The 27460-nt window shown below is 43.2% G+C and overlaps 1 protein-coding gene and 1 long non-coding RNA gene across 2 annotated transcripts in view; one reads left to right on the forward strand and one right to left on the reverse strand.

The window, feature by feature from the left end:
* NUAK1 (NUAK family kinase 1) overlaps nucleotides 1-14374 on the reverse strand; it is a 47110-nt gene extending 32736 nt beyond the window's left edge. Inside the window, exon 1 of the mRNA XM_063154352.1 lies at nucleotides 14078-14374. Within this exon, the coding sequence (XP_063010422.1) occupies nucleotides 14078-14374 (297 nt within the window). The remainder of the gene's footprint in view (nucleotides 1-14077) is intronic.
* A 418-nt stretch (nucleotides 14375-14792) lies between these two features.
* LOC134417292 (uncharacterized) lies at nucleotides 14793-19829 on the forward strand. The gene is made up of 3 exons (XR_010027548.1): nucleotides 14793-14895; nucleotides 15928-16172; nucleotides 19629-19829. It is a non-coding gene; the product is annotated as an uncharacterized LOC134417292 (long non-coding RNA).
* The last annotated feature ends 7631 nt before the right edge of the window (nucleotides 19830-27460 follow it).

Here is a 27460-nt window from a genome sequence, read left to right on the forward strand (position 1 = left end):
GGTAGCATCCGTTTCTATCATGTCTGTTTATATCATAGTTTAAATGAAGTTAGAATTGTGCAATCATTACTGATCGACTTCCAAACAGCACAGCTCTATCCAGCACATAAGCAAAAGAGGAAAAGTCACTGAAAGAGAATCCTGTGTCAGTCAGTCTTTTAATTTCTGCAAGTCTGTGTGCAGACTGTTTAGCACTAATTAAATTATTGGCAAGGACTGAAAAGAATTCACAAGAATTCTCAAAAGAATTTAAGATGACCGAAAGAATTCACAAGCCCCAAGTTCACTGTTCTCAATGTTACATGGGTATTACAGATCCACTCTCCAAAACCTGGAAGATAGGTTTCACAGTAATTTTGGGGCTTGATCTCACAGCTACCACAGCTGCTGATGTAATGCAAAATGCTAACCTGAGGCAGCAGAGAGGAACTTTAATTCAATGTTGTTTTTTCATTGTGAATAAGCAGTGAACCACACTGAAGTAATCCTCCAAAGTAGGAGTGCACACTGTTCAAGGCATCAATTTGGGGATGAAACATAAAACCGAGATCTTGGCTGTGTCATTATAAAAAAAGCCCTTTATGACTTTCTTAAGAAGACAGGTACAAAGCCCTGGTGCCTGGATCTAGTTCCAGTTTGAAAATTACTCCTGTAATTCCTCCAATAATTTAAATTGGAAATGGGGTTATTCAGACCCTCTAAGCAACTGCTGCAAACTGTTACAACGTGCTGCTAAATAATGGTAACCTCAGCTGTTACCAGAGTCTCTGAAGTGATTTTGCAGGTTTAGGTGAAAGGTAGTACATCAGTGCAAGGCTGTAATTCACATTAATCAAGGAAGAGGGTTAGACATTGTTTGAACTCTTAGAACCATTTTTTCCCAAGAAGCCATCTCACAGCACATTTTCATTTATTGGTACGTTCTGCTTGAAAAAGTTGTGGATAAATAAATGTAACTTGGATTATTCTCTCTTTTTCACTGAAGCTTCTGCGAGTTCAGAGAAACCTCAGAACCACTGAGAGCTTTGCACATATTTACAATGCCTCTTCCACCACAAATGTGAAGTCAGCCGGTATTGTGGGGATCTTTAGATTTTTCTCTCCAGTCCTACAGTCCTTCAGAGAAAAAAGAGAAGCGCTGTTTCACTACAAGAATTACAATAGTACAAGGAAAAACTTGGGAAGAGTGTTTTTTGAAAGAAATGTCTGTACTTTCATGCACCACAACACTCATTAAAACCAAAAACCATACTGTTTGACCACCTGAAATTCCTAATTAACAGAACGGAATTTTTAAGTGTGAAGAGATTTTTAAAGCTGAATTTATAGACTTTAGTCTTTTAGAATTACATTGATGAGCAAGGATTTGTTATGTAAAGTCCGTGGGTCACAGAAATTATATGATGGAGGGTGCACAGATGTGTTTAAACAGCACAGTTGGAAGGGTTAATGACATGGAAATATCAGAAGCACCTGTATCTAGTATACTTTCCTAAACTGATCTAAGGTGGATCAAAATATAAACACCACTTCCTGGTGGGAATCTAACAAACCATAAACCCATATCCTATCTGGAAAAATACTCTTGGCATACAAAAAGATTGGCAATCATGTATCAAAGCCTCACCCAGATTATTTTGCTCCAGGGCTTACAGATCACTTTGCAATATTAAATTTGTTTTTGTTAACACACTGCTTCAGTATTACATTGTTCTGCCTGGACATTACCTATTTAATGGTTCCTTCTGGGAAGGGATCGTCTTAGAATTTATGATGGAATGTGGTGGAATTACTACAGTGGGAGGAAAGGAGTTTGCTAAGATTTCTTCCCCATCCGTCTCTGATTTCTGAGAAATATTTACACCCCTGAAGGTAGAGGAACCTCCTGTTGTTCATTTCTGTTTATTGAAAGTAAATTACCAGGGCCACCCTAATGGCTGAGGAGAGAGAGTAAAACAGGAACGGGAACACTCTTGCTCCCTGCAGCCAGTTGGGCTTGGAATGAATGTGAGAGGGTGAGGAATGAATTATACTTTCCTACAATTAAGTGGCTGGCCATCTAGCAATTCTGTAGCCTTAAATGCATAATTCCAGCTTTCCCTGCTAGAAGAGGAGTTCACAACTGCAGGCAGTTGCTCTAAGCAGTTATGAGGAGACTTAACTTTGGAGGGAAAAAGCACAACGCAATTATTTTTCAGGATGGAAATCTTTGCCTAAGAACTCCTTCAGACCCTGTGAGCTCCAGGACTGTTGCCCCCTTCTTCAACATGCACAAACACCTTTTTTGGCATGTGTTTTGGCTGGAGTCAGTTGAACAAGAGAGAGAGTTTCTGGGATCCCCTTGCCAGAAGCTAAGCTGTTAGGTAGTGTAACAACAGCAGCCCAGGATTCCCACTTCACCCTGTCAGTGACCTTTGCACACACTTGGACATACCCCCTTCCTCAGAGTGAGGAGCAATTCCCTTCCATGCTGCTCGGTCCAGAAACACATCTCAGCAAATACCATAAATCATGTCAGACCAAGCAGGACTATTAAAGCAGCGCTGCATAATGTGAATTGCTGTCCACAAGGGACCGGACCAAGAGACTGCCTAACCCACTTTGTTTAACTTTTTAGTTAAACAATCCTGAAAGGGGAAGCTGCATTGCTGCTCTGGAAATTACAACTTTAATCTCATTTGAACTACGTATTCCTCAGTTGAGGAAATAATTTAAGAACCAACTCCCAAATAAGACATTTTTCTACATTTCCTGGAAATATATTATTTCCAATGCTGTGAAATAAAAGCAGACTTATTAATTTACCCAGGTTAAAGTTCTTCCAGTAGCCCTAATAAACTCTAATGTCAGGCTAATTACATGCATTTCACCAGTTTTGCATATTCATGTTGCTCAAAGGAACACCACACAACACCAGTGGAACACTGATCATGTTCAACTCAGCCCCACAAACCATTTGCACATATTGCATTTATTGCTCACTCGTGCTGCACTGCCCACAGCAGAAATCCATAGTGCTTCCCTGAACACAGAGCAAGCTCCATTTCCCCTCCATTTGGGTATGCTTTAATACAGCTCTGAGGTGCCAGATTTTACTGGGTTATTTAAACAGCGTCTAGAGTTTTGCTGGGCAGATAAGAAGAATAACTTGGGTGTGCAGTAAAACAAAGATACAGCTGTTTGTGCCAAACATTCAATTTATGGCAATACTTCATAGGAATTATTCCCCATAACAACTGAACTGTCATATCCTACAACTACATCCCAGGCAACCTCCCAGATGAACTCACTACGGCTGCTGTCTGATGTGCTCTACATACAAACATCCAGAACTAACCAGATGTTCTCTATGTAAAACATTTGGTTTGAAACATGCAGTTGTTCTTTCCAAAAATCCATTACATTTGTTTAATGGACTCGCACAGTTCAACTAAAATATCCTGGAGCAGACATTTGACTGCAACTCTACTCTACAAGCCCCATCTGCAAAAAGAAAGAAAAGAAAGAAAGAAAGGAAAAGAAAAGAAAAGAAAAGAAAAGAAAAGAAAAGAAAAGAAAAGAAAAGAAAAGAAAAGAAAAGAAAAGAAAAGAAAAGAAAAGAAAAGAAAAGAAAAGAAAAGAAAAGAAAAGAAAAGAAAAGAAAAGAAAAGAAAAGAAAAGAAAAGAAAAGAAAAGAAAAGAAAAGAAAAGGCAAATGAGAATGCTTTTCATGATTTATGCTGTCTTTATGATCAGCCAGTTCATAAAATACAAGCTCTGCTCTACAGACAATAACACAAATCGCTTTCAAGTGTATTGTTTAGTCTTTGCCTGTGTTAAACAAATACTTCAATTTAAAAAAAGGGCCGAACTCTACTCTTCAGCTTATAAGTGTTAACACAACTGAGAGCAGCATTTTACCCACATACATCACAGGTGATGCAGTTTTTTTGGCTTATGCTCAGAATGAGTGAGTAATATCCAATAATGATAATCAGTTACATTCACGGTTGCAGAGTTTTCCTTTCATCCAAGAAAGGCTTGAAGGAGGTTGAAGTACAGCATGAAATCTTTCTCCCTGATGAACTCCTTGTGAGCAATGCATAACCCAAAACAAGGCCTATCACAGGCTCCCTTAGACCACATTTACACAATAAAATGCCAGACAGAATGGAGGAATACTTTGTTTTACTGAAACACTGGTAGAAAACTCTCAAACTGTACACAAAAAAAACCCCCCGTAGTTGCAAAGGATGGCTAGTCTCGGGCCTGGGTGCAAAAGCACTGCACAATCCAGCCTTAAGGCCCTCATTCCTCCCAGGCTGTGCTGACACAACGGCAACTGAGTTGTATCAGGTGGTGATCAACAGTGAGAGCTGTCTCCAAGGCACAAGAGATGGTGGGTTTTTGAAAAAGTGGCACCATCCCTTCAAAGTGTGACTGAAACTATGGAAGAAGACGTTAATTTTAAGAGCAATTTTCCTGAGATGGTTATACCCACACAAGGAATGGCTCAGCACAGTGCTGGAGCTGTGGTCGACCTCAGCTCTCTCCTCATGGCTCCACCACAGAGTTTCTGGATGAACCTCAGGGAAACCACTCACCCTCCTGGAAGCCCAAAGCATGGCTGTAACAGTTGGCTCCTACAAGAACTGGAGCTTAAACCCACAGATCACCATTTAATGGTTTCACCTCATTTTGGTGCCCTGAAGAGAATAAAAACATGACAAAGGAAGTAGCATGAAGGATGCTATTGCTCATGTATAGTCCTGATTAAAAAGGTATCTTCCCAAGAGGCCAATGTGAACATCTCTCAGTTACATCCCTACACAAGTCAGCTAAGCCCGCATTGCCTGCAGCAGGTATTCACAGGAATTTTGCCAGTTCCAGACCACATGGCATTAGAGCACATACCAAATGGGAAGGTTGCACTCTCCCCTCTTCTTGTCCCAAAGGCTATTTTATTTCCTCACACCAAAACAACAGCCCTCAGCTCTGCCCTGCCGAATCCACTGCACCAGTTGTCCCCAGGCATCTCCGAGCACCTTTGCTCCTCCTTCCTGAGCTGCACTCTGCTGGGGAAGCCATAATATTTGATTTGTGCAGAGTAGCAAAAATATGCAAATAAGTGACAGCTCTGAACACGTGCCTTGGAAGCTATTTCTTTAACAAATGCTTTGCTGTCTTCCCCTGTCAGACTTGTGTGCAAAAGACTTAACCTTTTTGCGTCAACAACAAAGCACCGTTAAACAAAAAGAAACATTTGCTTAGTTACCACACAACTCAAAGAAGTATTTCTACCCAACCCCTATTGCTATCTTTTGTGATTAAAAAAATATTCACACATTTTTAAAATAACACTTGTACCTCAAATAAAAGGAGATATCTTTCACCACCAGGCATTTAATAGAGATTAGAAATACCATCAGAGATTAAATGCCTTATTGTGTACAGGAAACATGATATGAAGGCTTTGAGATCTCCATCAACAGCAGGATCCAAATTTTTCTGATCTACCAAGGAATACCTAAATTTAGTCCCTGAACTTAGTATAATTTCACAGGAACAATAAATTATTATTTTTTTAAGCCTAATGTCCCGTAACTAGTGTCTTTATTCTGAAGCAGTGCTGCTTAAGGCCAAACACGCTGACTCAGCTCCATGGCCCAGCCAGACATTAAGATAACTGCAAGTCCATCAAACAGCCAGACCTCAGAACAAAGACAGGGCTCCAGCCTTAAGTCATCCCATATGTGACTGCTGCGCCAGAGTCACCGAGGGGCTCTGGGATCACCAATGTTCCCCAGGAAGGCGCGGCAACAGGGGAAGCACAGCCTGCGAAACATCAATGCCCTGTCACAGAGGCAGCCAGCCCCACACTAGGTGCAGCAGACCCTCCCCTTCACCAGGCTAGCGTCCCAGGGACAAAGCAGCAAGCGCTCTCAGGCACCATGCTGAAGGTGTGGTGAGGTGAAGTGGGAAATGCTGACAGTGAGAAGGGAAGGCTGAGGTGGAATCCAGAAATTAAGAGTTACATTAGGCACATGTTAAACTCAGCAATCTCAGCTGCAGTTTTCTTAATATTTATAAAAAACAAGACCAGCATTTATTTTGTGATTTTCACGTTCATCTACAACTGGCCAGGATGGTTTCACACAGGCCAGCCATGCTAACCCCCTGTCCCACAACTGTCCTGTGACAGAGTTTTTTTCAAGTGAATAAAATACTTCAATGGGTGGTTCCTTTATCTCCTACATTGGTAAGCATAGAGCCTGGAAAAGTCCATACTTGAGCAAGACCCAGGACTTCCATCACATCATGGACCAATGGCAGCTTTAATGACTGATGGCTCATAAACCATCAGAGCTAAGGAAGTTCGGTCTTTGGAGAGCTGAGGGACACAATGAGCTTATATCATGCAACAGTTTAACAAACTGAATTGAGGATTGGCCCATGGTCTGTAGTTGAAAATAGAGAAATTGTGGAGCTCAAGTAAGAGTACAAGAACCATGGAAGATCGAGGGATGGTTACAACCTTGCCCCCTCCATGCTTTGCAGCACACAGTAAAGGTTACAGGAGGGCCTCCACACCCACTAAACATCTAGCATTTTTGGTGTGAGTCCAGGATGTTTGAGGGGTATGGCCAGACACAGTACACACATCGAGTACCTCACCCAGCCTTCGAGTGTTCAAAGGTCTAGGATCCCCTAATTTATACAATGTACTATGCTGCCTGTGAAGACATGGTGATAAAATATATTCTGTTTAAAAGCAGATACTTCTCAAATCATAACTTGCAGATGCTCAAAGTCTTTCATGTGGGTAAGAGGAATGAAAGCCATAGAGACTGATTTTGTAGCCAGGGAGTACAGGAAGCAACAGCAGGAGAAGACTATTGAAAGCCTGGATACACTTATGGCTTTAATGAATCGGTCATCAAATATAACAACACACATATGCAGTTTTTACCTTCCTTTGTAGTTCACTCCCCACCCTCCCCAGCTATTCCCTATATATCTAGCAAAGTGGAAATTATTTTGAGTTTAGTTTATTAAATGGATACACATGGTATTCACATCTGCTGAAAGATATTTGAGGGAAACACTGACAAATATCATTTACATATTTAGTTGGAGACCTTTTTATCTGAGACATTTCCTCTTACATATCAACTATCCTAAGTACATTGACCCATCAGTGCTAATGACGAGGTTTTTCTATAAAGTGTCTGGTGCACACCTGGGCAATTTAGGGAGGAGGCAAGAAGGACATGCTCTTGTAGGTCCCATGCCAATGTGCCCATCACTGGTCGTGTGAAACCATCAACACAGAACACCCGAGATGGACGCTGGTTGCCTCCAGCCTAGCCCAGGTCAGGAGCTGCTAAGGCTCAGGCCAGCACACTGAGGAGCCACCAATGGCTTTTGCTATCCATGCTCCTATCCCACCCAAAGCCTGGAGGCAAACCTCTAGCTTCAGAGAATAGTTCAGAGCTGTAGCAGAAAGCATTGTTTGGTCCTGCTTTTTAGAGGAAAACATAAAAGACATCAGTAAGGAGAACAGTGTCTTGCTGAGAGGAGCACGGTTGCAAGCAAGAGGAGGAGCTTTGACATCAGCATCCCAGTTCATGTAGACAGAGGGTACATGAGTGCATACAGGAGGGAGAGACTAGAACCAGGCAGATGCCCATGTCAAACCAAAAGTCATCAACCAGTTTCCAAATGCCTGGTACACAGCTTTTGAAAACATGTCCCATAGGCTCTACATTTGGATAATCATGGCTATACACATGTTCACCTGCTGGTATTCAGGGCTGATATATCCAGAGCTGGTTTTCAACCCACGCAGTTGTCATTCTTGCTTGGCCCTGCTGTTGCCCCACTGGGTGCCTCCTCCCAATTCCTCACTTCAGCAGAGGCTCTCCAGTTACTTATTTACCAGACAAAACACAGACTAACTACAATTACAGTTCTGTAAAGAATAAACAATTGTTCACAAGAACTGCACATTCCACACAGTTTCATTCAACATGCATGACCCCGAACTACAGTACATACAATAACTGTCTCCACATGGCAAATCCACACTGCGGTTCCTAAAAAATAATAATTTTTAGAACACATGCCACTAAAAAATGCAGTACATTTTAGCAATATTTAATTAAAGACTTTGTACAAGCAATTTCCATTCTCTTGTGTTACCTAGCACATGGTGCTGTGAAACCATTTGTAAAAACACTTAGGCATTTTATAGCGTTTTTAGCTGAAAGCTGCATTAAAAACATTGGCTCAAATTCTGTTGTGAAATTTCACATGTAGAGGGAATCACACTAAGTATGCATCAAGCCAAAATGTGCCCTGCTCATTAGTCTAACTTTCCCATATTAACCCTTCCAGAAAGGAATACACTGAGACACAGGGAAGTTTATTATCGGCCCAAAATTGCTCAATCCAATGCAGAAGAAAAAAAATAAGGCAACAGTCTCTTGGAAACTTTTAATTTCTTCACCTGTAAGGAAGTGCAACATTATTGAGAAAATATCATTTGATCTTTACTCAAAGCTCAAAGAACATGCTGTTCTCTAATTTAGGAAAAGACTTGACAAACAAATATATTCAGATGACCCCTTACTGGCTAGTCATTAATTCAGACTTTCATACCACTGACCCATATTTCCCTGAACAAATCTGCTTCTCCAACAGAAATTCTCAGTGCAGAAAACTAGTAATCTGTTCTAGTGCCTTTCTCCTGATGACCTTCATGCTGTAATCAGTTATTTCTGTCTGCACCCCTTAATGTTAAGGTCTTCTTTGGCATTTCAATTATGCAAGTGTTTATATGAAGACTGCAGCAATTTGATACAACCAGGTAGTAACTCCTATGGTAATAAAGCCCACAATATTCACTGTGAATTACATTAGAATAATTCCAGTGGTTTTCTTTCCATTTGCTGCTTTTTTTTAAACCACAATCTGGGAACATATATAATAGTTAAGGGTGGAAAAAATAACAAATTAACAGCAAAACTGTTTTCAAGCCCATATACTCTTTCCAACTTCTATTCATTCCAGGTCTAGAATTTCCATGCATGCAGAGGATGACCCGAGTTTCACTAACATGCCTTCAGCACCATGAAAACACTGTCCAGATTTAGTCACATTACAAGTCCCTAAAGGAACTCAGTCTGAACATCTTAAATAAATAAATAAATACATATGCACATGCATAAGATTTAGGCTACGTATTTTGCAAGAATCCCTTCTGCCCTGAAGAACCTCTGGCCCCCATGTGACATGGCAGAAGAGGTGCCCTGCTCTGGCAGCAGAGGCTGCACAGACCCTGCTGGCAGCTGCCAGAGCAGGGAGCAGAGCCGCACACCCTGCGCGGGTCATCGCGCTGGCACGCACAACAAAGCAGGAGGCAGCGCAGCACAAAAGAGCCAGCAATGGAGACCAAAGCTGGATGTCACACAGGGACAAAAGCCCCGGGTAAAGAGAGAGGCCAGGAGGCAGGACAGGCTGAGTGCTGCAAGAGGAGGGTGTCATCCACAGGACCTTGATGTTACATAGTCTACGTGTCTGGACAAATCAGGTACTTGGTTGTGCACTCAAAACTAGCTGAAACTTCTGCTGATTTTGGCTTTAACTGACAAGTTTTTCCTTTCTCATGCATAAAATGTGGTAGTAATGCAAGCTATTAATACTATAATTGACGTGTATTATTAGAGCTGTGGAAGCCACATTCATGAATCAGGAACCTGCTAAGAAAGTACTGTACAGACACTTCACATCACATCAGCATTGTGTAGATACTTATTCCTGTGTCTGCCACAAAGGAAGATGTCTTAGTAAGAGCAACAAGAACCTCAAAAGAAATAAACAGATTCTGTCTCAGATTTGGACATTATCCCGCAGAAGATGCAAACCAAGCAACCGAGATAAAAATCAATATGAAGCAGTGACCCAAGTGCTAACTGGAGAAATTCTCAGGGCAAAAAATGGAAATATATTAATAAAGATAAAAGAATCACATGCATCAGAGGGATACTCACATTTTCTGTGATATTGGCAGCACAGGTGAGAGAACAAATATTTGACCTGGCTTTCACTGCCCTCAGTGACCCATCAACACACTTTTACCCTATTATATGGAACTTATAAAAACCACACTCCAAAGAAATGGTTGTGTGCCCAACAAGGCCTTAATTACTGACATGACAGAGCCATAATTGTGGATATTCAAATTTTGGTTTTGTCATGATATGGAGAAGTACAATCAGCAAAGCGAAAGTTCTCCTTTCATGTAATCTGTTGCTGTTCCAGGTTTCAAAGACCCTGTGCGACCCTTCAAACTCATCAAGAACCAGACCTGTGTCAAAGTGAAGACTTGCACTGCAGTTGTAAATAAAATATTTGGTTGCTCTAAAGTTTGAGGGTTTTTTACAAGATTTTGATCCAGAAACCAATTACATTTGGCAACATCCTTCTACCCGCACTTATTATGCAAAAGAGATAAATAACACACGGCAGCCACCACACATAACATGGCTGTCCAAATATGCACCATGTGCCTGCTCTCCATGCTGGGCTGCTGCTTGTCATCAATTCCCAAAAGAATTAACTTTCCGGAGGAACGGCTGGAGGAGAATAGTGCTTCCTCCACCTGCTGGTGAGGAGGAAGAAAAGATGTAGTGGCTCAGGCAGAAAGAGGAACGTGAAGGAAGAGGGGAGGCAGGCTCCTGCAGCTACTCCCCATCACCTCCCAAGCGCAGGCTAAGGAGAGAAAGGCAGACAAACTTCCTGGCTTTGGCAAACAGCAAACAGAAAACACCTATCTGTAATCGAAATCTGCATTCTATTGACTATTTACTCCAGTGGAATCATCTACTCAAAGAAGAATCCAGCAGCATTTACCATCTTCAGGCACCATGCACAGAATCAGCCAGAGGTGGTCAATACACACCTTAAATAAGGCTGAAATAAGCGCAACTGTGGATTTCTTGGCTAACAAACATTGAATACATAACACTAACAAAAGTTCTGTTCTTTGGTTTAACATGTGCAAGATGACAAGTGGAAAAAACACCCACAGAAACGTGAGTGTTGCTTACAGGTGCCTTAATTTAAAATGTCAAAAGTTACAACTGTGTATACTGAGACAGCACAAATGAAGAAACCTTGCTGGCAAAATTAGGCACCTCATACATCATATACTGGGCAATATTTTAACTGCTCCATGCAGCATGCAATACTGTCTGTAGTCACTGTGGTAACTAATGCACAAATTCACCTAAGTTGTTTCCAGTAACAAACCAATGTATCATACAATCTACCCTGGAGCTTTATGGCAGGAAACTTTATGATCACGTCTCACTGCATTACAAGGAAAGACAACAAAGTTACAGTTAAGAGGAATAACAATTTGAATAAACCTGTAACCTGCTAACACATGCCAAATACTAATTTCATTTAAGTCAACAGAAATCCTGCTACTGATTTCCAATGGCATAGCATTAAAGCACATCTGTACTTTGCACTGAACTGCCTTCTCACCTTGGTTTTACTTTATTTACCCAAACCTAACAGTTTATTTCATTTCTGAGCTCTGTTTATATAGATGACAATAAATTCAACGTTTGTGCTTCATATTAAAAGCGTGGCTAATCACGTAAACCTCTTTATTAAATTCCATACAGCTAAAGAAATTCTTGACAGACAAGAGAAGTGGAAAGGCTAAACAGGAGAATTGCTTGAACAAGACTGATGAATGGGAACACAAGGTCCAGCTTTGCAATCTGTTACCATTCAGATTTAAATACCTGCTTACCACTGAGTAAAGAAAGTGATGATCAGCTAAACCAGTAACAGAGCAGGAAGCAAACAGCCTGCACAAGAGCACCCTTAGGACTCTTGCTGCTGGTTGCAATAGGATTGGCATTGGACATGGTGCAAGAGACAGTGCCGGCCACATCGCATTCCCTGTTGGACACGGCAGCATCTGGTCCAACCTGCTCATGGATAACACAAACACTGTCCCTAAAAAGAACTGAGAAGAGGAAAGGGAAGAGAAAGAGGGGTGGAAAAAGCAAAGAAAAACTGCTGCTCTCTGATCAGTCATCTCCAGTCAGTTCTCTAATCTCACCCAAGGAAAGGAATCAGTGTTCACAGTGATCAGTAACAGTCAGACAAGGGAACTGTCAGAAAACAAGAAGCGTTTTCCATTCACCGAGATCTGGCTGGATTCCTGACAACTAGCTTTTATCCTGCAAGCAGACAAACTCTGGATATTTTACATACACTCACAGATGTTACAGTTCAAATAGACACGTTACGCCAGAGCTCGCCTGCAGACTAGTTAATAATTACGGAGTGCCACACGCCAAGGCTTGCATTACTCCAGTAAAAAACTCACACCCTGGTAAGGACTTGTTCAGCTTCTACACACCAGCTGATACAGCAAATGATATATTTTTATTGCATTTAAGATTGCATAGGTATTCTGATTTTCACTCTCTCCATTTCAAGATGGCATTGGCCATACAAATTCAGTTGACGATAACATCAAAGTATACTCTAACTGTGCAGCTGAAGAGCTTGACAGTTAGCAAAATATGGAAAGACCTAGCGTGTTGTTAAGTTAGATGAGACACACATCTACCTACTCTACATCCCTTCCTCTGTGAGAGCTCTTTCCAAACCCAAATCTCATGGTACATTACTGCCACCCTTTTTTTGTTTATTTCTCAACTCCTTGAAAAGAGATGTTTTCAACTTATTTGCTTATTCACTACATTTTACAATGCAACTCAAAACTAATCTACTTAAAAAATAATAGTAAGCATATAATATAGCCCTGAAGCTTTTGTTAGCCTGAAGTCGTCAAACAGCCAAGACAGCAAACTTTAAAAATCATGGACTTAGAGTGAGCATGTGCAGAGATGTCCATCTCTGGTTTCTCTTCAGCCAGCCTCCAAATGAGCTAATAAACTGAAAGCATATATGATATGACTACAACTTGGCCAGAACTCTCATTTTCACTGTCAACACAAAGATATTCAGTTGCAAAGTGTTCCTTATTAAAGTCATAGCATCTGAAATTTCATTTTCTTTTACAGGCCCTTCTGCCTCTGGGTGCGTGCTGAGCTCCCCAGCAACCGAAAGGGAAAGGTAAATGTAACATCACCAGGGAAATGCCTCACTTTTAGATGAAGTCCAGTGAAAACTCGTATAGTGCACTTCAGGACAAAGACCTCTGTAAAAAAAACCCTATCTCTTTAACACAAAAATGCCCACCTCTCATTCCCCTGCCCTCTGTGGATAGTTATGTATTTCTGGGAAGGAAAAATGACAATAATTCTCACTAACGTGTACGTTGCTTCAATTGCATTTCTGCGCCCGGCTGGAGCGCTGCACCAGTGAGGAAATGCTGAAGCTGAGTTATTGATGGACAATCCCCAGGCTGCTTGAAGTCTCAAGCCAGCCAGTACCAGAGCAGTGAAATGGATCATAAAAACCAATGGGGTGGGCTGCAGTCCCTGCAATTTTTTTAGGTGTCAGCAAAGTTCAGCTCACAGAAGTATGAGCGAATCACAGCATTTTTAACCAGAGAAGCGAACGTTTTCCCTTCTGACAGTACTTTGTGAGCAGCGCTGGTTAGCCAGGGCATGTGACAGGTTTCTCCAAAACGTGAATTTCCACTGGGCAAAAAACTATTCACAGTGGACACACGTGTTAAAAAAAAAAAAAAAAAAAAAAAAAAAAAAAAATCAGAAAAAAAAGTAAGTCACCCTAATTTTCCAATAATAACACATCTCTCCAAAATGTACCAATGCGCTCCTACAATGCCTCTACCACTCCTCTCAGATGAAAGTCTCTCTGTCTCTCTGTAGGGTTGAACAAAGCCGCGGACCGCAGGCACGGGTGCGATGCTGAGCGGGTCCCCGCCTTGGCACCACCCGCCGGCCCCGTACACAGGACGGATGCACCCGGCCAGCTCTGTTCCGAAATCGGCGCTGGAATATGATCTTATATATACACCTGTATATATAATAGTGTATATAAGAGAAAGAGGCAGAGAGAAGCCGCTCTGTTGCCTTACCACTCTGCCAGAGAACCTCTCGATGGCCCGCTTGACTTTGCCATAGGTGCCTTTGCCCAAGGTCTCCTGCAGCTCGTAGCGATGCTTCAGGTTGTGCTTGTGGTGATGCCGTTTCACCGCCTGCTGCTTCCTCGCCGCCGTTACCTCCGCGGACGGAGCCGCCCGGACCGGCTCCTCCATGGCCGCCGCCGCCGCCTCGCCGCCGGGCGGGCCGGGGCCGCAGGAGGAGCAGCGGGGCGGCGCGGGGCTGGAGCTGGAACTGCTGCTGGCGCGGGCGGCCGCCTCGGCGCCCTCCATGCCCAGCGGCAGCGGGCGCGGTACAAGCGCCCCGCTGGCCTCACCGCCTCTGCCTCGGCCCCGCGCCCGCGCCGGCACCACGGGGCGCGGCGGGCGGGGCGGGGCGGGCCAGGGGGCGGTGGCGGCGCCCCCGCTCTCCGCCCCTTCCCCGCCGCCCGCCCCGGCAGCGGCACCGGCGTGGGGCGGCTCCTCCGCCCGCCCCGCCCCGCTCCGCCCCGCCCCGAGAGCCGCGGATGGGGCGGGGGTGGCAGCGCCGGGGATTGCTGCTAGGGGCCCTGCTTTGTCTGCCGGGGTCTGCAGGTTCCGCCGCGGGCACGGAGGTTCCGCCGCGGCTCTCCCGGGCCGCTGGAAGGCGCCTCAGCGGGGCCGAGCCCCGCGCCTCCGCGGCCCTGGGCTGAGCCCCTGGACCCCGCGGCCCCGGGCTGAGGCGAGGCGAAGCACCGGCCCCGGCCCCGCGGGTCTGGTGTGTGCACCTGCAGGGACGACGGGCAGGGACTGGAGAAAGCCTACACCAAATACAGGTCTGGAAAGTTTTTCCAGAAAACCTCTAATTTTCCCCATTCACGAAGCGGGCGAGGGTTTCCTGTCGGGTTTCCATGTTGGTGGAGCTGGCAGAAAAACTCAGTCACACCCAGGTGCCGCCTGTCCTTGGCATGGGCACTGTTTGCCTGCTCCACAAAGTTTTTGCAGGTGAGAAACCTTCCTGGGCCCAGTCCTGCTGTGGTTCACTTGCAAATCTGCGCCAAGAGCTGAGGAACACCTCATGTCTGCTTTCGGGATCTTTGAAATACAACGAATGCATCGGTTTTATGCTTTCTTCATTTTAAACTAAGGGTTATTTCTTTCAAAGACAGCTTGAATACTTAAACCAACACAGATATACAAATTTTACTGAGGTTAAGATGAATCATCTGTTCCCTTTAGAAAAGAAGCCATCCCCAAGTTCATGGCCAGAGAAGGCAGATGGTCACTTGTAGCAGAAATGGGAAATTTACATGGGGTGGAATCATTCTGGAATTCTCCACTATGGCCAGTTTTCTGGAACAACACAAAGGCTTTCAAGTGAGAGCCCTGGTTCAGTGTCTCCTCCCCACCGAATGTTCTTAAAGTGCAGATTACAGTAGCGGGTTGTCTGTTCTGCAAAGATAACACACAGACCTTTGGAAATCTTGGCTTCCACTCTGTGGTCACAGCAGTATCAAGGCACAGAATTTCAGGAGCCAATAGCCCCATCCCTCTGGGGGAGTGCTAGCACAGAAGCTGATCCATGTGCTCATACAGTTTTACTGGCTGGCTCCTGCAAAGGCTCAGGTCTGTCTAAGGCAACTAATTCTGGAGTGTCAAGGTGATGGGGGGATACCCAGGCACCAGCTTTGGTGAGGATGCTTGTTTGGTTTCTCTAACTCACTGGGCCTGTGTGTAAAGCTGGATTTCTGCAAGGTTTCTTCCTGAGACTGTGAACACTCTGCCCTGAGGTTGCAGCCTTAGCTTCTCTGACTTGAATTTAAAAACAGAAGTTTCTCTCTAATTACATCACTACACCTTCATTTTAGGATCAGCAAAAGTGTCCAGCTGTCTCAAGGTAAGTCTGCCTAGTGCAGTACCCCGTTCCTGGCAGGAGCCAGCACCATGCCAGAAGGGTTGGAAAAGACAGAAAGAATCCTGCAGCATTCAGAAGAAACATCTATGCTGGCTTTTTGATCTTTGGAAGCCCGATATTGATCGAAGTCTGGGAGCATGGAATCTAACATCTCTTTCACAGAATGCACCAGAAAGTGGCTGTTCCAAAGCAGGAAAGGTAAAGGAAGTTTCACTCTGTTACCATTAAAAAAAAAAAAAAAAAATGTTTTCTTCCTGTAACCCCTTCCTTTATCTTAAATGTGGAAAGCACAAAAATTCTGTGGTCTTCTCTTTGTAAGAAGCAAGATGACATTTGTAGCTTGAAGGTTTTTGTTGTTTTTATGCTCTGAAGTGCTGTGGCATTTCCCCCAGCTGGCACAGAAAATGCAATGCCTGGGCTACCTGAACATGCAGGAGAGGGACAGAGGGACATCTGCTACTGCCCTGGCTGACTTCCATGCCCCCAGTTTGAAACCCACTTACATAGCTCTTCTCACATTTGAGAGGATGCCTCAAGATACATCCATGTGTTGGAATGCAGGACAGACCTGCTGCAAGTAAGGACTGGCACAGGGATGGGAATGCAGCAGCAGCAAGAGGCAGAAGGGGCCTAGGAGAGGGGCTTGGCAGCACAGGGCACATGAAGGGTGCCCGTGACTGCCTGCCAGGAGAGGTGAGAGATTGTCCTGGCGTGTGTTCACCTCTGCGCAACTTCACTTAAGTAGATTAAATCAGAGTCCCGGTCTTGCTGGGTGCCAGGGGTGCAGCAGTCTGTCAGGATGACAGTGACAACTGCCTAGTGTTTGCATGTCCAGGGCAAGCCCTGGTCCCACCAAAGAGGGGAGCGGCCTGGGTCCTGCTCTGACCTGTGCCAGCTGAGGGTGCTGCAGGAGCAGCTCAGGGCTGGCTGGGGCCTCCCAGAGGCAGCAGGGCGGGAGGTGTCCAGCTGTGATTGTCAGACAGTCTGGAAGCTCCCTTCGGGCTGTAACTCATATAGCCTGTATTTAGGTCCTTTATACCTCTTGAATAGCAGAAAAGCATGAATGCCCACGATGAAAAGAGGTTTCATTATGTTGTACTCATGAGCATTGTTAATACCCCCAGGAGTGGTCCCTTCTAGCTGCTTGGAAGCATACATAATCATTTTCATGGAAGTCATCAGTTCCAAGGAAATATGTCATAAATCATTGCTATATATTGGATTGTGATTGGAGAGATATCCAATCACAACCCAATATACAGCAATGATTTATAGAAATTATGAGAAACTCCAAAATTAAAACTGCTGATTTTGTAATGCAATAAGCACAGCTACTATGTAACATAAGAAATACCACTTTTCCTTTTAAATTTCCATGCTCTTAAATGTGAAGCCAGTGGGCATTGAAAAATTAGATATGTAAATTGGAACTGGACAAAAGAAGCTTTCTGTGCTCATGTGTAATAGCAATGATAATTGAAAATAATGATAAACATAAAGTATACATATATTTGACTATCACCAACACACAGAGATGTTTCCTTGCAATTTTTAGCAAGTCTGTGTAAAACATGTAGTGTTTCATTGTTTCTGAGATAAACATTTCGTAAGAATTTCAATTCTTTGAGTTTATAGACACCACTGGGGAATTCTTAATTTCTGACAGTGTTATTTTACATAACTGCTTTTCCTTGTTCACAAAAGGGAATTATCCTCCCATTGAAACCAGCAGACTTCTGCTAGCCAGCTTCAAAGGAAATAGGACAAGGCTCTAATTTGCAAAACAATATTGGAGGATATGTTGTACCAAATCTAAACTATACAGATTATCACAATAACAACAAAAAGCCAGTAATTTCAGGAGGTTTACCTTCCTGAAGTCAATGTGGGTTGGAAAATTATCTTAAAAGATTACAACATGCAAGCAGCAAAAAATTATTATAAAATTTGGTGCATTTTTTAGGATCAATTTTACCATGAACTTTCAAAACAGCACAACTTATTTTCTGTCTGGCATAGAGACACTCAGGGTAAAAAAGCCCACTGGCTTTAATAGAACTCAGTCAAATATTTAGGGCTCCTCAAAAAATTGACAGCTTCTATGAGTCATGAGTTTCATAGAGCTGATGTTAATTTATTCCATGTATTGAGCTAAATAAAAACAAAACAAAACAGGATTTCAAAGATACTTTCTGAAATACTTAATTTACCAACTGAGACCAGGTACTCTCTGTGCAAGTATTATGCATATGGCATCCTGGTGAGATGGTATCATCTGTACTCGGACCTTTTGCTCTTCAGCATTCTCCAGTGTTTATGAATTGTTTAACAGTGTTGTTACCACCCTTACACAGATTAGCTTCCCGGGGCTGTCAAAGAGCTGGAATATGTTCCTTGGCTGTTCCCTACACTGTAATATAGAGGAAAGAGGAGAAATGAGTACAAAAGGGATTCCTGGATGCAGTGGATATGTGTTCTTGGATACTAATATTCTGCTCCCTTAGGTTTCAGTCCTCTCTGCTGAGCTCTATAATCTGTACATCGAGAAAAACATAACCATAGTTAAGTCAATTGAGTTGCCTTGACTGCTCATGTTTGATGATCAAGATCAGTGTGGCTGTATGCATTAACTGGACCAAGCTTAAGTGTTCAGCTCTGTCCAGACTGCAAATCTGAAGATGACATGACTTTCAAATCATTGGAAGATACTGGCAGGTGAAACTGGAGGACATTCTCTCAATGGAATTGTCTCTTCTGCATTAAGTACCTGCTGAGAGACAGCTTTTTGATCTGATGAAGTGAAAGCATGTTAATGTGTTCCACTCAAGGACAGGGATTATCCTTTATAAAGCAGTGCTGGCAGAGACAGCTGGCATCCATCTGGTTACTCTGGCAGGTATCTGTATATTATCTACCCTGGCAGATCACATCCAATCCTTGTAATCACAAGCTTTATGAAAATTGCAGGAGTCAAAAAGTTCAGGATTAAGACTGTAATGCTGATTTTCTCTTTAGTGAGCCATGTAAAAAAACTTTGCCTTGACAAGTAGTGGTCTTTTGAGATGTGTCATTTGTATCCAGAGATGTCAGAGATCACTGACAGGGCCCACATTCAGAGGTTATAATGTCAATCTAAATTCATGTGTCTCCTCTTGTTCTTTGACTTATGCTAGGACTCTTGAGATGTCCATGCAGTAGGAAGAATAAAGACCTATGTGATATTAAGCCCTCTGAATCTGGATCCCAGACCCATTATAGAGCTTTATGAGCAGTGAAGAAACTGAGGAATACTTGTAATGCCTTTTTGGAGAGGACCCTGGAATTGAGACTGGGGTTCTTCCTAAGACTATGAGACTTTGAATAGGAGAGGAGCTGTATGTCCATAAAATACCTTTTAAAATTTCCAAGCCTCAAGCTTTTGCTTCTGTGGATTTTCCTGACAATTTAGACCATTAATGTGTTATAATTTTTACCTGTAATACTGTTCCATTTCTTCTGCTGCTTGATATGTTTTATTGGGATATCCATAGCACAGAAGATAGCAGTCTCCTGCTCAATTTACATCTCCAGATCTGAAAATTTGTTTATATGTGCACGCATGCCTGTATGCTTATGTCACATGATTTTATCCATAAAAAATATGCTTTTCTACAGTCAACATTTCCTCAAAACTCCCCACTGTTATTGAAAAACTGGAACCCTCATAACCAGAGAAGTGAGAAGAAACAACCTACACTGCACAGAAGACAAAACTGAAATACAGTGGTTGAAGCTCAGCATCTTTCTGTTGCACAACTTTGAGAAAAACTGAGCACACACAATTCCTTCTACTGTTGCTTTCCTATTTGTCATTCAGTTTAGATGTTCTTTCAGTAAAACTCTGTGATGTTACTTTATATTAGTTTTATTAAATATATTAGCAATACAATCCAAACTACCAGCTCCCTCCCTCTCCCTGCACATGAATCCTTTCAAGATTAAAATTCACATACAAGTTGCAACACCGTGAGCACAGAATTGCATTCAGTAATGGTGAATGGATTGCACATTCCATCAATGTAAACTGCAAAAAAAACGACATTTAAAGCATAACTGAGTCATTCAGCAGCACACTCCCCTCCTCTCATTACTTCCCTTTGTTGCCTCAGTTCCATCCCTTCTGCTGTTTCTGGTTTTTTGCCCTTATTTTGAGAGCCTGACTGAGGGCATTGCTTTCCACCATCAGCCCGTGAGGCCATGTGCAGGCCGCCAGATCTGCACCCCGCCTGTTTTGCCCACCGCCAGCCAGGTGGTGTTCCTGCACACCTGGAACGGCTGCTCTGGGCACAGCTCACACACACCAGCTCCTCCAAGGCATCACCACAAGTGGCCATCCCCAGCCACCATTGCTCAGTTCCTCCCCAGCTCACCCGGTGCAATGGTGCAGGAAAGTGAGGTGTCTTCCTGTTGGGGTTTGGTGGTGAAGCCACAGGCTCTTATCCTGTAAACATGGGTGGTGTTCGGTGGTGCTTGTGGGCTGTGGCAGAAAAGGGTGGTGCTGTGCAGTTCTGGGTTGGTTTAGGGTGGCTTAGGGCTGGGAGGCAGCCAGGGCAGAGAGAGGGGAGGGAAATGCAGCCGCGGTGGTGATGGAACAGGTGTTATCCTGCTGCGGGCTGTGCCAGGGAGCCGCGTGCCTGAGGGCCTTCACTCAGAGGTGTTTGTGTGGGAACATAATGGGAACACATGAACTTTTGCCATTGTGACCCCTTCATCCTGGATGACTTTGATGAGATGGAGCAGATACATCCCTCCAGGATTCTGGGATTTCCTGCCCAGTCCGATTGAATGGAGATATCACAGCCACTGGGTAGATCCTCCAAGGAGAGAGGTATTAGCCTTAGTTGTGGCTTTTGTGTAGAAAACCAAGAGTATGTTTTGCATATGACTTTTATTTTGATGTTGAGGTCTGTGGATCCGTGTCTAGATTGTATCGCTCTTTTCATGCTGCTGTTGCATGCATAACCAGTTTTTCTTTGAAATATAAGATTAAAGCTGCTCTAATAATATAGGAAATAAAAAAGACACAGGTAAAAGTATATATGTTTTTCTTAAATATACATAATTTTTAGAGCAAAGAAGATTAAGTGCAAGATGTTTTGCTAAAAGTCACATTGCATGTGACACCAGATGTTCATACCTTTGGGATACACTTAATCTGAGCAAACTGAGCGAACCTTTCCGCAAGACTGACACTGACTGGCAGATATCAGGGATAATGACAGAACATCTTGCCCAGGTACCAAAAATGGACCCCATGACATTACCATGTCATGACATACAATGTACCCCTTTAGACAGAACAGCACTTGTTATATTTGACCGATGACATGCATCGCTTCCCTTGGTAGTGTGGGTATGCAATTCAAATTGAGTGGGCAAATGGGCACTTTGTGCCGTCTGACTTTGTTGGGACACAAATGTGTAGAGAATAGATGACAGAGGGCTGTATTCCCTCCTTGTCCACAGGTGCTACAGGCTGACTAGTAATCTCCTTGCCCTCCACAGACAAAGGGGAGAAAGGACTGAATTATGCCTTCTCAAAAGGCAGTGCTTTCCCCTCCTGGAGGTGTTCTAGGGGGCAGTTGGACAACTTGATGCCCTTGCCACAGTCTCCATGCTAGGGATACAACCTGACATGGAGAAATCATCTCATCCTCCTCACTTCCCTTTAAATTCCCACTCAAATACTGGAATTCATAGCTGTAAGACTGGTTGTATTTTTCCTTTACTGATCATTAATTTGTCAAAGTCAAAACAATACTAAATTAGGAAACAGATTCAGCACAGAGACTGCCAGCTTCCTTTAGCTTTATTTTGTTTACTTTTCATTTGTCTGCAGCCACTTCCTGGCTTTAGAAAATAGTGTTTTCTATGAATTGTAAAAAAATTAGGTCAAATAATAAAAAAATGTTAATGGCAACGTAATTTTATGGCAAGTGATTAGACAGATATAAAGAGAATATTATGGCTTTAGGATATGTACCAACGATTCAGAATGACTTTCATAGGAAAGAGACATAACCAAAATTCTCAGGCAGCAAACTACAAAGAGCAGTTAAATGGAAAATGAATCTTTTTGTGTATAGATGCCCAAGGACCAAATATAATTTTCTATTAGATCTTTTAAAAATCCTGTTCTTTATGCCTGTTTGCTGGCAGAGAGGACTCTTTAAATCAATAGCAAATTGGCTAAGTGACCAGCTTGATCAAAACCTCTTTATGCATGAAAATTTCATTTTGCTGACTAGGAAATCGTGAGAGGGAAGGTTTTGTGACTCTCTGTGTTTCCTTGGTGCTTCTCATGCAGCATAAGGGGAATTGCAAATTTCTAAAATCCCGTAGTGGGTGTAGGGGAGCAGAGGATGCCAGCCCCTCGTGCATTGTCATCCAAGAGTAACAGCTCCTCTCACTCCAGCACTGTCCTCACTGCTGGACCCACAGGAGGGTGAGTGTCAGGCCTGGGATGGAGGGCTTTAAGGGTGGGAAAATATGTTTTTGCTATGCTGACAGGTCATTTTCCTTGGAGCTGATGCTAGCTGGTCTGCATGGCAACCACACCCAGGCTTTTCCAGCCTGCATTAAACCACAGTCAGTCACAGTTCAACAACCCCAAGAAGACAACACAGATCTTAAGATTCAGTCCCAACCCCCCCAGGGAGAAGCAAGGCAACACATTGATGCCACCAGCTTGCCTGTGTCAATGCAAAGTGCCCAACATTTTGGGCAATGTTTGCTGTAGGAAACAGCCACTCTCTCCAGCAAGTCCACAGGGGTTTGAGAAGATGCCTCCATCTCCCCCGTGATCTATGGCCAATCAGAAAATCTGGCCCAGGGCCTAAAAACACTTTTAAACTTGTGTCTCCTTATCTCTCCTAAAGAACTAGAATACTCTTTCCTGCCTCCCAAGAATTATGCAGAAATAAATCTTCTTGGGTCTGCAGAATGCTTTGCTGACACTAATTGTATTATAAGAAAGAAACAGATTCATTTTTAATGGAACAGGACAGTTATTTTCAAAGAACATTTTTGAAGGTCTGTTACTAAGATGAAAAAAGAACTCGAATTTAATAAGAACAGCAACATGACCTCAGCATACTTACCATTGCTTTAGCAAGACCAAATCCTTCTCACTTTACCTCAGCTTTTGCTAATCTCTGTGAGGGCTCCACACACGGGAGCCTTTGCCAGCACTGAAGCTTATGAAGATGAGACCAGTTATGCTGCCTAGAATAAACCAGATGCTGCTGTAAAACAGATGGAAATTACTTATCTTCTCCCTCCATATGCATCCCCCCCTCATCATTATACTGTCTGAAGTCTTGCCTCTCATCCTTCTGTTCCCTTCCCTCAGTCCCCAGCCCACTCTCACTTGTAGGGACAGATGCAGCAGGCTTGTTGAGGACATTTCCCTCCCTTAGAACCTACACATGAAGCTCAATACCTTTGTCTCATCAGGGTTTTCATCACCTTTCTGCCCTGGCTTGATGAAACAGAAGGGTTTCACCTTTCATCCCTGTGTACCAGCTGGCACCTACAAGTATGCCTGGAGTATTCCAAGGAGATGAAGGGGTGTCATTGCCCCACTCTCACTGGTTTTACACCAAGTGACACACATCCTCTTCTCCGTGTCACTGTGGCATGAACTCTTCAATCTGCTTGATTCTTGCCAGTGGTAGTGACAGAGAAAAGGAAAAATTAAGAGCTGTATCATCAGAAAAAGCAAGCATAGTGTGGGGCAAAGTCATTTTTAAATGGGTGAATTTTCCCAGGACACCATCTGTCCTCCAATTTTCAGCTCCATTGGAACTACATAGATCAAATGTCCAACAGAGGGAAATTAATTGGCTGAGGTTGTAACTTTACACACACATTCTTTGGAGAAATACAATAGCTAAATTTCTAAGATTTCAACCTGATCTCTGCAATGATGATACTCAAATGAGAAAAGAGAAAGGAAGAAAAATGCTTCTTGCCAAAGCTTTATCTTACGTGATCTCTGGTTACTGCTGATGAAAGAGAAGAAGCCTGCTTTGCTTTAGAAAGCAAAGCAGAACCTTTCTGTAGCACCACCAAGCGGCTGAGTATCACTGGAAATATCTGTCTGCAAAACCAGCCTCAGCAGTGCCTCGCAGCAACAGTTTTCAACTACTTTACAGTCTTGTAAGTGGTAAATATTATTTTGTCAGTAAACCTGGATGTAAATTGGGATTGGCATCACTGAAGCTGGCCAGTGTGGGTGAAGACAGTATTAGGTGTGTCGCACTCCAAGTTGTCAGGAGAAGACTGACAAAACCTTAATGCTGTCTTTTCGTGTGGGTGAACAGATGTCTTGAGCTGTGAAAACCCGGGCTGGGATGTATTAGGCACAGAATGAGAGACAGGTCTTTCTTTAAAAGCTTTTTTCACTGGGAAATTGTATCAAGAATCAGTGGTACACAAGATGCTGTAATGCGTTTTTTAGCAGAATTTACTATTCTTCTCCTGAAAAAAAAAAATCTATGTGACTTTATAAATCAGAAGGGTGAAGGGTGTATGATCACAAATAAATATGGGGGCTGATTCCTGGTGCCATGAAAGACTCCTGGTGTAAAATTGCCCTTTGCCAATGATAAGTGATCAATTAAATTCTATCATATGTCATTAATTGTTGCTGCTCTACCTTCAGGGTTGCTACTCAAGGAGGGTTCCTTTGAGTCTTCTAATGATGGAGAGAGGCCTATAACAGCTTGGTTGCTCAGGCTCACCCCCACTACAAAGAGACTTCCAGGCAAAGGGATTGCTGGGAGGTGGCTTGAAAAGTCTGGCTCCCAACACGGTCCTCAGGAGCAAAGAAGCATCTGCCTTAGGAGCCCAAGCCACTGGCATTGTCCTGGTCACAGGTTTTTTTTTTGAACCCACAAAATCTGACTCAGGGAAAGACTAAAAGTACTGCTCCTGGGACCAGATCATCAGGCTGCATCTGTGTAAATGGATTTCAGCAGGTTTGCATGCAGGAGCAAAGCCTTTGTGTCTGTTGTGATTAGCCATAGAAAGGCACGTGGTGTAATTCTCCTCTCAGCTATCATGTCTTCCTTTAATTGCTGCATTCATCAGTTGTAGGTATCATTAGGTCTCAGCTGATGATCCCCACTCATTTTCTGGCCAAAAAGCAGCACACTGAGGCTTGTGTTCATCACTGACCTTGTGCAGTGCCACAGCAGCATTAACTCCTTTCTACCTCCAGGAATAGCAGGGACCAGAGGTATCTGCCCTTTACAGGGGCTGCCCAAGTGAAAAGAGCCCTAGGAGGAATAAAAGGCCGCCTTCTTCTCTACCAGCTAATGCTTCTGTAATTAAAAAAGCAGGTGCTCAGTGGCCATTCTGTTTGCCTGCCTGAAAACTTGCAACAGAGAGCCAGAGATGCCTGACGTGCCTCTGTTTGGAAAAGCAGCAGAAGGACTCAGCATTCCTAATGACAGAGATATGTTTTCAAAAATACATTTCTTAGCATGGCAGGCAAAGATGAAAGAGTCCTGAGGGGAAGCTTCGCACAGCCCCATTTCAAAAACAGCAGCTGCCAGTGGTATGATTATTGGACTCATCCTCCAGTACAATACTGCAAGATAAATATTGGGAATATTTTTATTTGAAGAGAAGCACCAACACACCAGGACCCACCATAAGGCTTGTGAGAGCTCAGTGTGGTTTTCAGAGGAGGTGATTATGCATAGCTGCCAGTATTCAGGAGCAGTGGCTATTCAACACTCCTGAAAAGAAGGGCAGATTGATCCTGAGGGAAGATAGATAAATTGAGGCAAAACACATGGCAGAGTCTAATTTACAAGGTAATATTATAATCATTCATATAATCATTTGTATTTGTGTATGTCCATGATATACCATATATACCATATATTCATATGAAAACAGTAATATCTACGTACTCATCTGTATGTACATATGCAAGTTCACATTGTTTTAACAGCTATAGTAGGAATCCTGTCAACACTAACTATCAATATTAAAAGCCATTTATGTTTATCTTGATGCTTGAGGATCTAAAAGTTAAAGTTCACAAGAAGTTGAAATATTATTCCTGTATAACTTTATAATCACAGCAGAGCACAGCACTACATTCAAGCTGAAGTCAAGCTGACAGTTTTGGTACAGAGCTGGACACCCTATTGCAGCTCTGGCCATCTGCATGCACACTACATTTAAAATGGAAAAAAGCCTCTGGGGAAAACAAACCAAATTTACCGTGTGTACAAGCAGGCATGATCCTTTGAGGTCCGTGGAATGCATTTGTTTACACCAGTAATGGATTTAATCCAGAGACTGTTGTTCTTTATGAGACCTCACTTTTCTTTGTTGTTATGCCAGTAATTCCACTTTGTTAGGAATAATACTAATTTATATAAGTGGTGAACATTTTTATTTTTGCTTTTCAGCACAGAGGGTGGATGACAACTTTCATAGCCTGTTTCCTAACTTACTGTAATTTTTCTGCAAGTGCTGTTCCCTGATTTTTTACATGTTTTCCAGATTTGCATAGTCTTAAACAGAAGGCAACCAGGTGTTCAGTGCTCACATCCAGTACCTGCTCTTTAGTGTGAATGGTTTTCCCCAGTGCATATCCCATTCCTGATGCTAATGATTGCCACATTTCCTTCACCAGCATTTCCCTCCTGCCACTGTGAAAACCACCACCATTCCAGACAGGAAGGGCTGCCTCCCCCAGAAGTTAATTAACGCTGCTTGTTAATTGCCTGAAGACTGGAGACAGAGGGGTTTCACATGCATGAGGCATCCCTTCTCTTCCTTGTGGGTTGGCTGGATAACCTGATTTTCCCTGGAGAAACAGCTTGCAGTTAATAACATGGGCCGTGTCAATAAAACTAGGTACAAAAGAGTAGAGCGCAGGTAGCAGACAGCATTGTAGAGCATCAGAGCCAAAGTAAAGGGCTTAATATTTAGCAGCTAGGAGTGCAGACCAGAATGAAGATAATCTGAACTCTCCCTTTGATGCATTTAGCAGAAGTACGCATCTATCCCTGCCTCTTTTACTGTCAGACTTTGTGTCTCTGGACTTAACTTTGCACTAAGCACCACCAAATGCAATTCCCTTTTCTTAAGCTTTTTCGCTTTTGCATTCCTGAAGATCAGTGGCAGAATAAGTGAACAGATCTTCAATGTTAACTTTATACAAGCTACTTTAAAGAGATCAGTGCAGAAAAGGCTACCTAAGCATCACACCGAGGGTGTGGTAGGAGATGTTAAAGTACAAGCTGCCTGTCCTAAAAGCCTGTGCTCTCACCACCTGATGTAATTTCCCCTGATAGCTCGAGCATTAGCCCTCTCCTCCGTTTACAAAACGAGTCCCTGAGGTGCCTAAAGATGCTGGTACAAAAGTGCAGGGCCTGACCTCTCGCAGCTGCACCAGGGCTAATACTCATTCATTGTGCTGC

The sequence above is a fragment of the Melospiza melodia genome, chromosome 4 (assembly GCF_035770615.1).
Source record: "Melospiza melodia melodia isolate bMelMel2 chromosome 4, bMelMel2.pri, whole genome shotgun sequence".
In the NCBI taxonomy this organism is placed as follows: Eukaryota; Metazoa; Chordata; class Aves; order Passeriformes; family Passerellidae; genus Melospiza; species Melospiza melodia.